The sequence below is a fragment of the Hippocampus bargibanti genome, linkage group LG15, assembly GCF_051943395.1.
Source record: "Hippocampus bargibanti isolate YZ-2025 linkage group LG15, ASM5194339v1, whole genome shotgun sequence".
Classification (NCBI taxonomy): domain Eukaryota; kingdom Metazoa; phylum Chordata; class Actinopteri; order Syngnathiformes; family Syngnathidae; genus Hippocampus; species Hippocampus bargibanti.
In genome coordinates, this window is record NC_142748.1 from 9,635,313 (window position 1) to 9,652,234 (window position 16,922).

Genomic DNA, 16,922 nt, shown 5'->3' on the forward strand with positions numbered 1-16,922 from the left:
CATTCTCGTGGCGTCATCTTGAAGGCAAAACAACCACAACACAAAAAATTGAGTTCTATTTTTGTTAGTTTTTTTGGGGGCGCCAACAAAACAATCCCCAAATTGGATTGTTTGATACACCGCTTTAAAAAAATTATCTAATTGTCTGCATTGTTATCCCCGTTTTTTTAAGAAACAATACAAATAAAAATAATCATAAATTTGTGTTGCCTTATTATGCATTCCATCAGCGTTAGTAAAATGTTAGCCAAAAAATCAACTCTCCCCGCTTTGGTCTGCGGTGTACTTCACGCTCGCTGGCCCGATTGAGGAATCAAGTGGACGCTTGTGCTCTTTTCGCAGAAGTGACGCAAACCAGTCCTTTTGTGGACATTCTCTCAACGTCCTTACAGTACTGGATGTCTCTGATAGGCAGGACACGTGCGGAGGTCACATGGAAAGACGTTCCGGGCGAGCAAAGACAATTAAAGACGCTTGTGAACCGCTTGGTAACATGTCGGCGAGGGCAAAAAAAAAAACATTACAATCATTTCGCAATAGAGAAAGGGTCTATTGTCAGATGCTGATGAATAAAAAGTAACCGATTCTACAAGTGAAAAATTAAAAAAAGATTTCAAAATGGAGGTGGAAACATCAACTTTTTTTGGCCTGCAAAGGGACGTGGCAAACACCGATCAAGACTCTACAAAGATGGCCACTTTTGATTGACAGTTGTTGCTTAACATGGCCACTTAGCATAAATCCCGGTTGGACAAAAGTTGAAAATGTTTGTTGTTGGAGAAATATTAATTTTTACAATTGTTGGACTAAGTTAGTCGTTTTTTTGTAGTTTTTTTTTTTATTTTAATTGGCTGTCATCAGATGGCGCATAGGCGCCTAATCTTGGGCAAAGACTCAATCCCATATTAACATTCATTAATTCCTTTGGTCTCCGATGGCGCTAATCCCTTTAACCCCTTGATTTTACTGCTTGCCGCCTCGTGCCCAACGCCCTCGTTAGTCTTTTCTCGCTTTTCCGCCATCTGGACGTGCCGTTTCCGACCTGCTGTCCTCTTCGGAGACGCACACAAGTACGGAATTGACGTTTGCATATTGATGCGATGATGTGAGCATTTTAACATTTCCGCAAAAAAAGTTGTCATACCATACCCGAAAAGTAAATAAAGCTGATGTGCCAAGTGTCATATTTAAATTGGGGTTGACATGCAACACCCCCCCCCCCCCTTTTGTGTTCCAGATCCTGCATTTTCTTTGCGTTCACATTGAGCCTGACCTTGTTACGGGTTGCGTAACAGAAGCAGATTACAAGCCAGAGCGAAAGCTTTACAAGGGATCATTTGTGCAAATGTACGGAAGAAATCAGAGCGGGCATAGCAGAGCTCAGCGCCACTGAAAAGGTTTTCATTTCAAGTGAGCGCTTTTCAATACACAATCGACTGTCACAACATTAGGCACCCCTGCTGAGTCATAATCAACTCACTGCCTTCGCAAATGACTCACGTATGTACTCCATACATTTGATACATTTAGACATTTTATATATATATATATATATATATATATATATATATATTATGTATTCATACATTTTACACATTTATACATTTATATATTTAAACATTTTATATATTAATATATTTAGACATTTTATATATATGTACAAAAACATGTTATATATTCATACATTTTATATATGTATACATTATATATTGATAAATTTATACATCTTATATTGATATTTTTTATACATTTTACATATGTATGTTTTTATACATTTAGAAATTCTGTTTATTTATACATCTATACATTATATTTATTTATACATCTATACATTATATTTATGTATACATTTATACATTATATGTATATATTTATGAATTTTTCTATAGTTATACATTATTTTTCTGTATTAATACATTTTATATATTTACACATATTTATACATTGTATTGATGCATATGTATTCATTGTATTGATGCATATGCATTCATTGGATTGACGCATACGCATTCATTGTATTTACACATTCGCATTCATTGTATTTATACATATATGTATACCGTACATATACAATCTAGAGACACAACATTAGATGTAACAATCCCTGTTGGGTTATGTGTAGGAAGGGGGGAATTCAAACAAGAGGTGGAAAAAATGCTAATCTAATGCTAATGCGTCTTTGATAGGATTAATAAGGTAAGACAAGTGGGTGGAGGGTGAAGAAAAACAATCACAACAAGAGACGCAGAAAGCAAAGGCAAGCAAGGTTTTGAGAGTCGGAAGGTGGACTGCTTTTCACTTTGCTCGGGAGTCGGCCATAAACCTGCCGCTCGCCTCTTGACTGGAACTCGTAAGAGGGAGCACAGAACTCCTACTTTGGTATCCCTTCACTGGCACACCTTAAAGCATTATTCACCTTGTCGTCCGAGATGGAAGCAGACGACGACGTGTGGCATTGAAAGTTAAACGTCGGTCGTCTCGTTTGAAGAGTCGTTTTGTCTCGATTAGAGACACCGAGAGCCTCGCAGCCACTGTCAAAAAACAAATTAGGCCGTCTAATGTGCTTGTAAAATCCCTAATGCTCATCTGGGGATGCTTTTTAGGAGTGATCAGCATGTCTGAGAAGGGCACAAATGTTTTGCCCAAATGATCCCGATCGAGGTTTCAAATGAAGGTTGCAAGACTCTCATGAAAGCGGCGATCTGAGGGGAGCCAAACTTCTGAGCAACATTAGCGGGGTTTTCTAGTTACCGATGGCGTACGCCCACCTTCAAATCTTCGCCAACCATCGCTGGGTCAGCGAGTGGAAAACAAGATTTCATATTGACAAAAAGATCAAGCAGCATAGCGAGACTTGAAAGTATTGTGAGCCAGGGAGGTAAAAACGTACACTGGGAGGGCACAATGGGCGGGGGGGGTTCTATTTGATTCCCAGGAAAACAACATTTTATTAAGAGAAGAAGGGCATCCGAGTGCGAGTAATCATCTCCGAGAGGCAAGAAACGGTTGTCATGGTGACCGAGTCGTCTTGTCACGTGCTCACGTTCATTCATCAGAAGAAAGAAAGTTACGGGGTTGAGAAATAGAATTCAGATTGATTGATTTATGTATTTCATTTTTTTTTAAACAGGGAAGTCATGTCCGAGATTGCAGCATGGGGGGTGAAAAGGAGGTGGGGGGGGGGGGGCGCCGAGCTGGAAATAGCCCGTCGATTTCTATTTAACGCCGGGTCTGTTCTCCTCCTCTGCCTTGGCTATTTTTAGAGCCCGTGAGTCTACCACATCGCCGCCGCACGTGAGAACCCGCGCACGTGCGCTTCCGTTTCTTTCGGCATGACGGAATCAGCCAGCGAGACGTCAAGACGGATGAGGGAGGAGGCGCTATGGGGGGGGCATACTGATGATTCTGGGATGGACTGCACGAATCAAGCTTGAATTGGGATCGGTTGACGGTTGAAATAAAGTTTGAGTTTGAAGGGTTGAAGTAAGTGTTTGAAACTCACGTTTTCAGTCTCCCTAGGCCTTCAGTAGTGCTATGTCTGAATCAATCAGCTGCGACTGTGGTGTGATATTACTACATGTTCACTAGAGGGTGACGTTGGCCAGGAAATAACTTGAAGAAACTTACAAAATACTGTCATTAAAATGTTCGAATCTATACTAAGAACGTGTACATTAATAATAAATAAATTTGCAATGTGATTTGCTATTTTTGCTAGCTTCGGAGCTGTCTAACCTTTTTTAATGATGTCCATCTATTCTTGAAAAGTCAGTCTTGAAAATGGCTTTTTAATAGTATATCTGCAACTAAATCAGTTTTTACTTTAGCCATTGTGGGTTGACAAAACTGCTATTAAATCGACACAACAATATATTTGCTTATGCAGGTCGCGAGAGATACAGTGTGCTACCTCTGGCCAGTTTGTGCTTATCGCCTAGTTATACTATGATTGGCTAGTGACGAGCTGAAAGACTGTTTGGATTTATTGAATCAGAATTCATGGACACAATATAATTCACATTAGTCTGTGATTCAGATATTTTTAGGACAGCAGAGAAGGCCTTGCAGGCCTTAATGGTCCAACACGTACCACTTGATGGTAAAAACACGGTTTTAAATCCTGGTTATGCGTTCAAACAATAGCTCAGGTTTAATTTTAGCCTTTCAAGACTGGATTGCTTTATTTTCTGATTTAATGTTACTTGAGTTACTTATGTCTGTGGGCTTGATTATCTATGGCAGTCAAATGAAATGCAATCGCCAAATGACCAAATGAGCTTGTTGTGTGTTGGTGACATTTCACAAGCAACACATTCAACATGCTTAGCAACGTCGTTGTGACACTGAAGAGATGACAACTCATTCTCATTAGATGACCAAAGAAGAAGAAAAAAAGAAGAAGAAGAAGAAGAAAGAGGGACACATGGCGGTGCCATCAAATCAGCAAGAACGTTTGCTGCCCTCTTGTGGCATAAAGTCTAATTGCAATTTTGGGGATGATATCTCATAATAATAATAATAATAATAATAACAATTATTGGGTTGCAAAGGGGCTCTTTGTGTATATTTGTAAGGTTTTTAAAGTGTGAGATTTATTTATCAAGCACATTTTGCTTTGCCAAACGTACTTTGAAACCTTAACAATCGTTTCAAACCTGGAAACACGGCGCAAGTGAGACTGGCGGGATTTTTTTTTCCCGAATTGAGGCTCCTCAATCCCATCTGAATGTCCCTTCAATAGATTTCATTTAACCGATTATGTCATTTCTTAACAAAAAGGAATGTGGCTGGGGGCTGTGGGCGGGGAGTCCCATCTCTACCCTCCGCACGCCTTCGAGGAGGAACCTTCAATATCCGATCACGACTCAGCATATTTTTTTTTTGTTCCCATCATTGCAGTGACACCGGGAGAAGGTGCAATTAAAACCGTGCACTTTCAGACCAAGAGTGACCAAAACATGACTCATGACATCATCACCCATCATCGAGATGAGAAGCTTTATGAAGCTTCGTTATGTAACCACCTGCTCAGCATCTTCGGGAGATAAGAGGCATGGATGACATGAAAATGCTGCAGCATCTCGCTGTCTCATGCTAGCCCCCCAACCCCCTCCCATCTAGAGCGAACAAGGGAGGCGGAGCTGAGTCGCGCGCACACACACACACACACACACACACACAGCGTGACATTTCCCATCCAGCGCTTTGCCGCACGCTCACCTTCCAGCATCCAGCCCGAGCTCACCGTCCGTCCATCCATCCGTCCGTCCGTCCGTCCGCAGCCGTGTGGTGACCCCAGGATGGATGCGCTCATGAAGGGCTTCTCCATGGCTAAGGAGGGGGTGGTGGCGGCCGCCGAGAAGACCAAAGCCGGCATGGAGGAAGCTGCCGCCAAGACCAAGGAAGGCGTCATGTATGTCGGTAAGAGAGACGCGGTGCAGCGCTGCCGTCACCCTCTGTGCCGAGGGGGGGGGGGGGGGGGGGGTGGCAAATTTCCGTGGCAATTTCTGCGGGGCAAAAAGAACATTTGTTATTTCTGCCCTGGGAGGATTGCGTCACCTGTCAAAGTTACATGGGGCCTTCTGAGACCTTAATTCTCTCTTTTTTGGGGTCTAAATTACCCCAAAAAAGAGATTACCAGTGCATTGTATTCATATAAGGGGGTGGGGGGGAGATGGGCACTGCGTCAGCACATCCTCGTGCCATTTGCGTGCCACTCGGATGACTTAACACCATCCACTTGGAAAAAAAAGATGAGAAGGGGAGGGCGATCGGATTAAATGTGAAAACGTGCCACTAACATGCAACCCGCATGCTTTGATTTCTATCCCCAAGTGATGTGGGGGGTGGGGGGTGAAAGAAGCTGTGTCATTGCATCAAGTCAGTGTGTATGGGAGATGCTGCAGTGTGGCGTCTGCGGGAGCGTGATCGGTGGTACATGTGCAAAAAATAATAAATACAATAATAATAAAAAAAAGCCAGATGGGCTTCAAATGCATTAAAGTATGCCGTTGTTGACCCCTTGACCTTCGCAGATCACCTTCATCCATCTCGCCATCTCTCAATGTGGCATATTATATAAATCTAGAACTGCTTCATGTCATAAAGTGTTTGTCTTGTACTCCAACATCATAGAGTACAACGGGAAAGTAGTTAAGATTGCGCAACTGCCCATGTTTTTATGTTCCTGTTGTGTTTATTATTTTGCTTTGTGTTGACTATTATGTGAAGCATTTTGTTACAGCTGTAAGTGTTGTGAATGTAGTAAAAAAAAAGTTCAATTTGGGAAGAGAAAGACCGGTACACGGGTTTGCCCAAGTCGATCGAAGCCTAGGCGCTAGCAGCGAACTGCAAGGTCAATCAAGGACATGATTGATTGACATGCTCTGTTTGCTTCCTTTCTCTGGTCAGGTAACAAGACAAAGGAAGGTGTCGTATCGTCAGTCAACACCGGTACGTATGTTTCGCTTCATGCCGTATTAAATGTCTGGGACGGGAGATTTTAAGACCTTGCCTTAAACGCCCCACACCCGCCCCCGCCCCACAGTGGCCAACAGGACGGTGGACCAGGCCAACATCGTGGCGGACACGGCCATCAGCGGCGCCAACGAGGTGTCGCAGGCCGCCACGGAAGGCGTGGAGAACATCGCCGCGTCCACCGGGCTTATGAACCAGGTCGGTTACCGTGGCAATCGCATCCCGGTACGGGGACGGATGACCTTTTTGCTGTTTTTATCCCCATTTTTTTTGGATACGTGCCCCCAGTCCTTCCCCCTCTGATAGGACCAAAAATAATAATATTAATGTAAACAAGAGACATGGCCAAGAACTATTATGTATTGATTACTATATTTCCTGTCGCCCCAACAGGGGGAATACGGAGGGATGGAGCAAAGCGGCGAAGGGGATGAGGTAAGACAAAATATGAGTACATATACATATATATGTACTGTATTATAAATAAAATGTATTACTAACATATATATATATACATATGTATACAATATAGATATATATACATATGTATACACACACACACACACACACTATATATATATTTTTTAATAATTTTTTTCAATTCCACTACTTTATTTCTGTTTTTAAACAGCTTTTTTTTCTTCAAGAAAACTCTCTCCTAAGACTTGATCTTATCTCTCCTCAACTAGGGCTATTAGTTCCTGTCAGGATCTGCTCTCCAGCATCCCTTCACTCCCCTTTGCTCTCTGGACTTGCTTAACCGGAGTCCAGGTCTTTGTTTATACTGTATTTCACTGTACTGTATTTTTTATTGATTTATTTTCATTCCGTGTGTGTGTGTGTGTGAGACCTTTACCGGAGGCAAACCCGTCTTGGGTGGAACTCATCCGGATGCAGCATCCCCTCGCCTCCCACATGTTGTTCCAACTACGCACCTGAAAGATAAACAAGAGACACTCAAGCATGAAACAAACATACACACACAAGCAACACCAAAATTGGCAATAAATACAATGTGGATTGATAAGAAAGGCTTTTAATATGAGCAATAAAATAAAACATCTCCATAGCAACACCTAGCGTGTGACTAGCTGTGTTTTTGTGTACTTACCTGGTGAAATGGCAGCCTGATGGACCAAGGCATCTGCTGCGATGGAATTCAAATAGATGAAGTTGATACAGGATGACACCAGCGCTCTTTTGCGCTATTGGCCAGCGAAGCGTGCGTGTGTAAGCGGAAAAAAAGAGGCTGAAATGTCTCACGTTACCTTAATCAATTTGACAACAGTGCACGCACATACCGCAGGTCAGCATTTTTTTTTTATTTTATAGAGTGCCAAGTGAAATAAATGTTCTTTGTTGGTGTTGAGAAACACTTTGCTTGCCTTTGTATGACGTTAACTGCATTACACGTGTATCTGTATATAATTACAATTTTTTTTACCTGGTACGATATTAACCGAAATAGTAAGACACAAAAACAAATAATGACATTTTAATATTTTATTGTTTTCCCCCTGACAAAGGAAAAAGAAATACAAAAAGAATGTCCTCTAACTTGAAAAATGATGATGTGGACGGTTATAATAGGACTGAGGTGTGAAACAAAAAGCTGCTTTACAGAACATACAGAACAAAAACTGCTAACTGGACCGTTCCGAAAAAAAAAAAATGTAATTAATTGTGAAACCTTTGCCAATCATTGTAAAATGTATTTTATTGTAGCGATATTACGGAAATCCCTTTTTTTAAACTAGCGTGAAGGCATCTGCAGTGCTTATCGAAACCACCGGAGAGCGCACAAGTGCGGTCATCGAACTACAGTGAAAAGAACTGGACCGAGTTGCGGAACTTTGTCTGCTTCTTCCGCGACGTGAAAAGGCGCGCAAACGACGTGCGTAGGCAAAGATATGTTCTCAAGGCTGTTTCAAGCGCGACGGGTGCGGGTGAGGAGGGGAAATACGACGGAAGGGTGCGATAGGGGATGCGTTTTATGTGAAAGTGAGGCCGGCCTCGTTGTACACCTTGAACACCTTCTCGATGGCGTTGACGTAGGCGGCCGTCCGCAGGTCCAGACCCAGGTTGTACTTGCTCGCCGTGCGCATGATTTGCTGCCAAACAAAAGACGCGCGACGCTTGAAAATAGAAAACGCTTCCAGGGAGACAAAATAAAATGAAGCCGGAGGAAAAACGCAATGCAAATGACTTGTGTTGAGAATTAAATACAACCGAGCTGAAAACTTGAATCAACGAAATGGTGCGCAGCTCTGCTTACCCTGGCGGATCTCTCCATGGTATAGGCCAAGCCGGAGTGGACGATATCCTTCTCGGAGGCACCCTGCAACCCAAAACAAAGTCCAAGTGAATGAAACCGGTGGCATTCGCGCACCCAAACGCGACCCAGCGTCACTCCGCGGGTGAGACGGCCTTTCCCAAACGCGGGTCTACTCACGGCAACTCGGGCTTGGAAGTCGGCGGTGGGCACGACGGGGATGGGCCCGCCCTGCTTGCCAAATTTCCTCTCCAGACTCTCTTGCACCGACACTGGAGGGGCACAACGGAATTTGACGAAAAAGAACGTCGCCCGCCCGGACCCCGTTTGGCGGACTCACTGAGCAGGTGGTAGTTGGAGTCCCGCTCGTATTTGAAGGTCAGGCGGCCGTAGCTGACGTGGTTCAGATTCTTCAGCCATTCGAAATAGGACACCGTCACACCGCCGGCGTTCAGGTACATGTCCTGCAAAGCGGAGAGGCGACCCGTCAAACGACCATCAATAACCCCGCCCGACGAGGTCAAAATTTTCCAGTGGAAGACTTACAGGGATCACCATGATGTTATTGGCCAGGAAGATCTTGTCAGCGTCGGGCGTGGTGGGACCGTTAGCGCCCTCGGCGATAATCTGGAAGGGGAGCGAGGGGGAAAAAAGTCATTATCTCCATCACGACTCATTTCTGTGGGAGACTTTTTCAGATAAGAAAAAAGGGGATGTGGGATGAAAACAGGGGTTTGGGGGCGGGGTCGGGAGGGCGCGTTCACCTTAGCCTTGATCTTGGGGGCATTGTGACGCGTCAGCTGCTTCTCGCCGGCGGCCGGGATCAGGATGTGGCAGTCGGCTTCCAAAATGTTGCCGTCGTAGGGCTTGGCGCCCGGGAAGCCCACGATGGTGCCGTGTTGCTGTCGGTCACGGAAGACCAGTTGGAAGCAGGCGATGGATTTTCATTACCCAAAGCGAACCGTACCAGCTTGTAGTCCTCCAGCTGCTTGGGGTCGATGCCCTCCGGGTTGTAAATGGCACCGTCGATCTCACCGATGCCCACGCACTTGGCGCCGTACCTGTGCAGGTACCTCATGGAGTGCAGACCCACGTTGCCAAAGCCCTAACAAAAACACACACATGCAAACACACGCATATTAACACATTCCCGGTGCTTTATCGGCACCCGAGCATGAAAAAACAATCCGAACAAATTCGGGAATGTTGCTCTATGTCATATTTTCAATTCCTGTATAAATTCGTGACTGGCAGTGAATGAGTTAATACAAGAAAGAGATCCCAAATCAGTTATGCCCATTAAAATGAATGGAAATGTCGTTAATCCGTTCTGGTCGCAAAAACAATCAATATGTTTGCAATCATTTGCTGTATTTACAGAGCACAACGCATCATAAATGAAATGTGAGACCGGCAGCCTCAACATGGAAGGAAGATGTAATCTGCGACTCAACGCCTGATTGCAATCCTAACGGAGGGATTATCCTTTTGATCCCGAATGTCGCCAACAAGCTGTTTGTGCCCCCTAAACCCTTATCTGGATCCACGAAAGTCGATGACATCACAAAAGGGTGACACGACCACCCACGGTCGCCTCCCCGATTCATGCGGTCACCTGGACGATAAAGGTCTTGTCCTTGAAGCCGGGCGTCAGGCCCAGCATGCTCATGTAAGACGCCTCGTTGATGAAGTTCTCGATACCGTGGAAGACTCCGCGACCGGTGGCCGAGATGCGGCCGTGGATGCCGCCCTGGCTGATGGGCTTGCCCGTCACACAGGCGTGTGCGTTGATGTCCTGTCCAGACAAAAATAAACACGATAACAAATAAAAACTGAAAAAAATGACTATTATTATCGGTTGTTAAAGCATTATATAAATCAATATGTATTGTATTGTATTGTATTATTATATCCTGTTTTTGACTTCAAGATGGCGTCGCAAGACTGGCTGCCTTTACAGCGGCTCCTGTATTTTGTTTTTGCTGCTATGTAATGTAAATTTATCCACTGTGATACAAGTAAAGACTCATCTAATCTAATTATTATTATTATTATTATTATTATTATGGGGATACTGCCTCAAATTGGCCATTAGCGGTACTGCACCCTTCTCAAGTTACGCACACCCAAGAGGCGACTGACTGGCTGAGTGTCACTTGGCACTACCCAAAATGCTTTGGTATCAAGCTACTCCGAGCAGGAATGCACGGGAGCATTCCGATAGGCTGGACCAAGTTTTTCTGGACCGCGTGACGGGATGACGCAAATGAAAAGCGCTTATAAATAAAATGTATTATTCGTTGTACTAAGTTCATCCTGTCTACTTGATATCTAATGTTGAGCAGAAGGCGGAAGTCTTCGCCGAAACATGTCAGGTATTTATTTGAACACCTACACTGTCTGTAAGTAAAGAATCTGCTCAACATTAAAATGTATTATTATTATGATTATTATAAAACGAACAGAAGACATTTTGTTAGGCGACCGGAGCGTGTCCAGCTTGGAGGTTGCTCAAAGTGTTTTTCCTTGAACAGTAGCTGAGTCAACATATCATTTATTCTCGCCTCATCAAATACGTTTTGCATTTTAATGTCATTAGTCGTACATCATTCATTTTCCAAGTGGGGATTTCTGTCTGCAAGTCTGCTTGCTTTCTTTCAGGCGAGAGAGAGCGAGACTAGGAGGAATGTTTGCTCTGGCGAGGAGGGAGAGGCAGGAAGACGGTGGTTTGGAGTGACTCACTCTTTCTTGTTTGCAACCAAAAAGAAGGAAGGGCGAAGGAGTGGGGGAGGGGGCGACTTTCGGACTGACCGTGTGCGCTATAGTGTTGGCGTAGGTATCGGCGATCCAGGACATTTCTCGCTCGCCTGTGCTCATGTCGGGGGCCGGGACGTCGATGCCGGGTCCTGGTCGGGAGAGAAATATGAGAGCATTTTGATGGGAGGGTGGTGGTGGGTGGGAGAAAAAGCCCCAGTGTGGAAGATTCTAAAGCCAAGCTTCAGATTTCAAACTTCAATAATGGGCTGATGTTTAAAATGTTCCAGAACGAGGTCCAAAAACATGGGCGGGGTTGCAAAAGTGAAGGCACAGACTGTGTGGAAAGTTTTTTTTTCTTTCTGTGGGCTGTTAGAAATGCCCAACCCCCACCCCCCCCCTTTCCTCTGGCCCCTTCCAAAACTTGAATCCTTGCCCGTGGAATTACTGCAAAATTAACTTTTGTATTCACTCATGTTGGAAAGTATCGTTTTATTACTGGACGCCATTTTGAGACCAAAACGGCGTCCTAGAAAAGGAAATGAAGACGCCCAGCTTCATTCCGCTTTGCAACATGTGTTCGCTCACCAATGAAACCCTTCTTGGCCAGCTCAATGGTGAACCTGCGGGTGATCTTCTCCAGCTCGTTGTCCTGCCAGACCCCCAAAAAAACTATCAATGATGACATCATTCTTTCCTCTTTTGGTGCAAAAAAAAAAGAAATAAATAAAACATTCTGCTGTGGTGTTGAAAGCCAGTGAAATGTGACTCACAGAATAATTCCTGGGGTTGATCTTGACTCCTGCTTTGGCCCCACCGAATGGCACATCTGGTCAAGGGGAACCACATGGATTAGAATACGTGCCCTGTACTTTCCAGATACTCGGGTCAAACATGGCTTTTTGCATCGTAAATATAAATTTTAAAAACTAGCTACAACATACCCACAACAGCACATTTGTAGGTCATCAAGGAGGCCAGAGCTTTCACCTCATCCACCGACACCTCGGTACTGTAACGGATACCTAAAGACACAAAACGGGTTACCACGGTGACAGAGCTTGGGAGGAGGGGGAATTGGAAAAATGTTCTATTAATCTACGTTAAAAAAACAACAACACGTCTTTAATAATTCAAAATAAATGATGTTGTTGCATGTGAATGGAATTGAACTATGATTATAAATAAACAAATAAATAAATAAAACAAGGCCTGATCTCTCAGCTGAGCTACCACGAGTCAAGGCGAGGGAACAATCCCGACCTTGTGATGCTGTTGGGATTAAATTATAGGACAGAGAAAACAAGCCGCAGGAAATTCACCCCCTCCCTCGTACCCCCTCTCTCACGGCTCTTTCATTTATTCACCGCGACATTGACGTCATGCTAGCAAGCGTCCCAAATCAAAGAACGGATTGAGTACAAAAAAATGGTTTCATGTCGTATTCGTGCGATTAATTTATATAATCCGTTTTTTTTTTTGGGTGGGGGGGCATTTATTATTTTGCGACTGCTTTATTTCTTGGATATGATAGCTGTCCATTCAGCTGTTTTTAAAGCGCTATATCTATCAATGTGTATTACATTGTATTGTATTGTCAATAGAGGAGGTGCACCACGCTCCAGTGTAACACCCACAATGACGATGATGCAGAAAAGGCGACCTTAAGAAAAAAAAAGGGGGGGGGTGTAAGCAACAACACACCTTTGAACTTTACAGAGCAAAGTCAAGGGTCTTTCCGCCATGTCAATCATTAAAACCACTCAGTTTGATCGCTGACGCCAAAGTGGTTCGAACCCGCTGCCAATCCCCTCATCACCTTTTAGGATAAAACCGGTCGAGGGAGCAAGACGGAATAGGAGTGCCCAAGAATAGTTTGTGCATCCAGCAGGTGCGCAAGTGTTAACGGCAGCGACACGCATAAGCCGCTATGATGGCGTGAGTCTTATTACTATGGCGCCCACCCTCCTCCCGTCACGGGCAAATGAAAATGCGTGGAGAAACAAACAGACTCCCTCCTTTAGTGCGTCGACAACAGGCCCTTTTGCCATACATCACATCTACCCACAATGCACTGCATGGGGGAGGAGGTGCCATGCTCTGACAAAGATTAGGCCTTGAACTTTAAAGTGTCAAAGGTGAACAAATGCACACAGGGGAGTATGCAAAGTCTGCTTGGGTGCCATTTTGTGGCCCTGCAGCTGGGTTTCGAGTTCATCCCACAAATGGAGTCTTGACACAAAGGGGGCGGGGGGTGGAGAATTAATCAATGAAGCTCCTCAACTTACTTCAATCATTGACAGCCACAATGTTTTCATAAAAGGTTTGACGATGCAAACGGCAATGGCAAAGCATCAGTATGTTTACACTGTAATTTGTAACTACATTCAATCACTTGTTTTAGAATGTTCACTGGGTGTCCTGCTTGTTAAAATCATGAAACTTGCTGGATTCTGATTTTATTGCAGCTCAATTCATTTGAATGTCCCATCTTGTACATGTTATTTTTTGTTAAGTAAAGGTACATACAATGCAACTTTTCCCCATTTGTTTTAAATCTGCAATTGTATTCAATTCGTTGAGTTTTAGTCTGTTAAAGTAAGATTTGGATAACTAATGACTCAATTTCTTCTGCCAAACCATGATAATAACAATCATGGCGAAGCATCACACTATACTGTACTTAAGATTCGTCATTTTTAATATGCCCCTACAACCGCTGGAACGTTTACAAAAGGAGGCCAGGGGTGTTTGAACCATTACCAGATGTGAGCTACGAGCCGACAAACTTTGTACTGTATGTGGAAATGACATATTGAATATGACTCAAATGCGGGTTTGTGTCGAAAGTGCTGACGCATACACGTTATTTGTTTTTGGGTAAAGCAGAGGTTGCTGGGTAACGGGCTACAAAATCGCTCGGTAATGCTAACCGAATGCTAGGCTAACGGCTAGCTGTCATCGGTGAGGTCTCACCTCCCTTGCAGGGCGTCCGGTGCTGACTGTGCTGGGCGCGGTACCCTTCCACCACCTCCCATTCGCCGTTGTCCCGTTTGATGGGGAACGACACGCTGAGCACGTGGTTGCACGGCTTGATGATGCGCAGGATGCCTCGCACACGGTGCCGCTTCTGCTCGGGGGTCTCGCGGGTCCGCAGGTCCTCCACCAGCTTGTCCTCCACGATGGCGGCGCCGCGATCGAAGAAGCCCTCCACCATGCGGAAGAAGTTGGGGTCGTCCGCATGCTGCTCCGTCGCCGCGTCGGCGTAGTGGCGCACCCGCAGAAGCGAAGCGGACGCCGGGAGGGCGGAGTCCACGCAGCTGGAGGCCAGCGCGCTGCCCGCAGAGCGGCTCAACAGCTCCCCGAAGTAGCGATACATGACCGCGGCGAGAGTGGACTGAAAGGCTACGAAGGCGATCGGAGGTCTGCGACTGAGAGGAGAGAGCTGGACAGCGTGACCGGGGGGTTTCTCAACGTGTCGGGACCTCCGAGGGAGTGGGAAGTGACATACTGGGCGGGTTTGCTTTAAAAGGGGGCGCGGGGATCGCCGAGAGCGGAGGAGATGGGGAAGGAGGAGGACCCAGACAGGCGTGCGCGCTACCGCTGACGCCGCATTGACCGTGCGCGATCCCGGTATAATACGGAAGCCCATCTGGACAAAAGTACTCAGCATACAACTCGGCATTGCATACTTGTTGGATTTTTAAATATTTTCAATATACCGTTTTATTTTATGTTCGTGGGCAATCGCAAATAATAAAAAGATAGTTTCCCTCAAAGTATTTGCAAATGCCGAATTTACAATTAACAACATATTACAAGAATAGGCAGTTATAAATAAATGTATAGGAAGCATCAATTTCCGGGTTTTCCGTACTTCGGTTAATAATAACAGTTGGCCACACACGTTAGTTAAATATTCTGCCCTCTAGTGGAATAGCACTGAATTGTTTGGCCTGTGTGTATAAAGGTGGATTAACAAAGATACACTTATTTTTTTGCAAATAACTTTTCGAAGCAATTACATATATATTCAAATATATGATTGTTAACTCGTGAACTAGTTTAAAACTATTGTGGTACACAACGCTATTATTTACCAGATAATCCTGAATTGATGCTTGTCATTAAAATCTATTTTTAATGTGGGGGGGTAGGATCCATCGACACCTAATGGGATTATAGCAATCAAGGCGACGCGCAATTGAGCCAGTGTGTGAGGGGTCAAAAGGTCATGGGTGCTTTTGAGTGGTGGGTGAGGGACTTGGAAATGTGTGCGACAGCTGGTTGAAGCGGGGGGTGCGGGTGGGATGGCCAGCACTTACCCCCCCTCGCCAAAAAAAGTTTGCCACAACTCGTATTGGAAAATGAAAAAAAAAAAACACATCGGAAGTGGACGTTACTGCTCTCCCAGTCTAGGCGGCCTTATGTAAGAATGCCTCGATGGCGTGTTCCTGCACACATACGTGCCACTCGGCCTCATATGGCACGCAGAGACAAGCAGAAAATTGTACATTGAGATGGCATGCAAGGGAACTGGACTTAAACCCGTGGACTCTGCACGACAGATAAGCACTCGGCAAAGGGACAAATAGCACAATCACAGTCAGTTAGTCCGTGCAAAAACAACTACTCAGCAACACAATACACACATTAAAGTGTGTATAAACATTTTCTGAATGAAATTAGTCCCCGTTTTCTTAAATCTTGTCAAAATTTCTATTTTGTTTGCATCAAACTCTATCTGCAATTGAATTTGAAAAAAGCTTTGTCATGTACTTTTAGCCTCCATGACACAAAATGAAACCTTTCTTCTCACACCTCTGCTTTTTTAATGAGATGAGCATAAAAATCGTAAAAGAATCATAAAAGATAAGATGTCTGTTTCTCTCCAATCAGCATTGCCCCCTTCGATGCATGCCAGAGGGCCGCAGCGGCACCGTGCCATTGGCTGGGAGCCTGACAACACCCCCCTGAATGGAAGGCCATGGGGGTGCTATGATGATAATGATGACAGGGGAGGAGCAAAGGGAGGGAGGCGCCGTTGTGAGTGGTCACATGCTGCTTTGACCTGAAACAACAGGAAGCTGCAAGGGGGGTTGGGGGGTAAAAACGGATGGTTCCTCCTTCCTCGACATTCAGAGGACAAAAAAAGCAGCTCACGGTACAGTGACAAAATGCACTCAACACACACACCGTGCGCACAAACAAGCCGCGGGCAACTGCAAGGGTCACCTTGATATCCTGCTTACATGGCGCAACAAATGGAGGACAGTTTATTTTTGTAGTATTTGGTGGGAAATGCCCAAAAAAAGGGCAATTCAAGCTAAAAAAATATGTATATATGTATTCTATATTTTTTTCACCTTTCTATGGCTTTGCAATGAACTTGTACTGACAGAAAATAAACACTGAAGGG

At 44.6% G+C, this 16,922-nt stretch overlaps 2 protein-coding genes across 2 annotated transcripts; one reads left to right on the plus strand and one right to left on the minus strand.

Moving 5' to 3' along the window:
- Positions 1–5,158: 5,158 nt before the first annotated feature.
- Positions 5,159–7,552, plus strand: sncgb (synuclein, gamma b (breast cancer-specific protein 1)). The gene is made up of 5 exons (XM_089016117.1): positions 5,159–5,421; positions 6,412–6,453; positions 6,548–6,675; positions 6,871–6,912; positions 7,167–7,552. The coding sequence occupies exons 1-5, from the start codon at positions 5,301–5,303 to the stop codon at positions 7,173–7,175; spliced, it is 342 nt and encodes a 113-aa protein (XP_088872243.1). The 5' UTR covers positions 5,159–5,300; the 3' UTR covers positions 7,176–7,552.
- A 413-nt stretch (positions 7,553–7,965) lies between these two features.
- Positions 7,966–15,057, minus strand: LOC148887673 (glutamate dehydrogenase, mitochondrial). The gene is made up of 13 exons (XM_089016116.1): positions 14,480–15,057; positions 12,448–12,528; positions 12,277–12,332; positions 12,092–12,155; positions 11,561–11,655; positions 10,365–10,544; positions 9,717–9,854; positions 9,514–9,651; positions 9,296–9,376; positions 9,090–9,213; positions 8,930–9,021; positions 8,753–8,815; positions 7,966–8,588 (listed from the first exon to the last, which is right to left on the minus strand). Exons 1-13 carry the CDS (start codon positions 14,880–14,882, stop codon positions 8,469–8,471), a joined length of 1,635 nt encoding a protein of 544 aa, XP_088872242.1. The 5' UTR covers positions 14,883–15,057; the 3' UTR covers positions 7,966–8,468.
- Between the last annotated feature and the right edge of the window lie 1,865 nt (positions 15,058–16,922).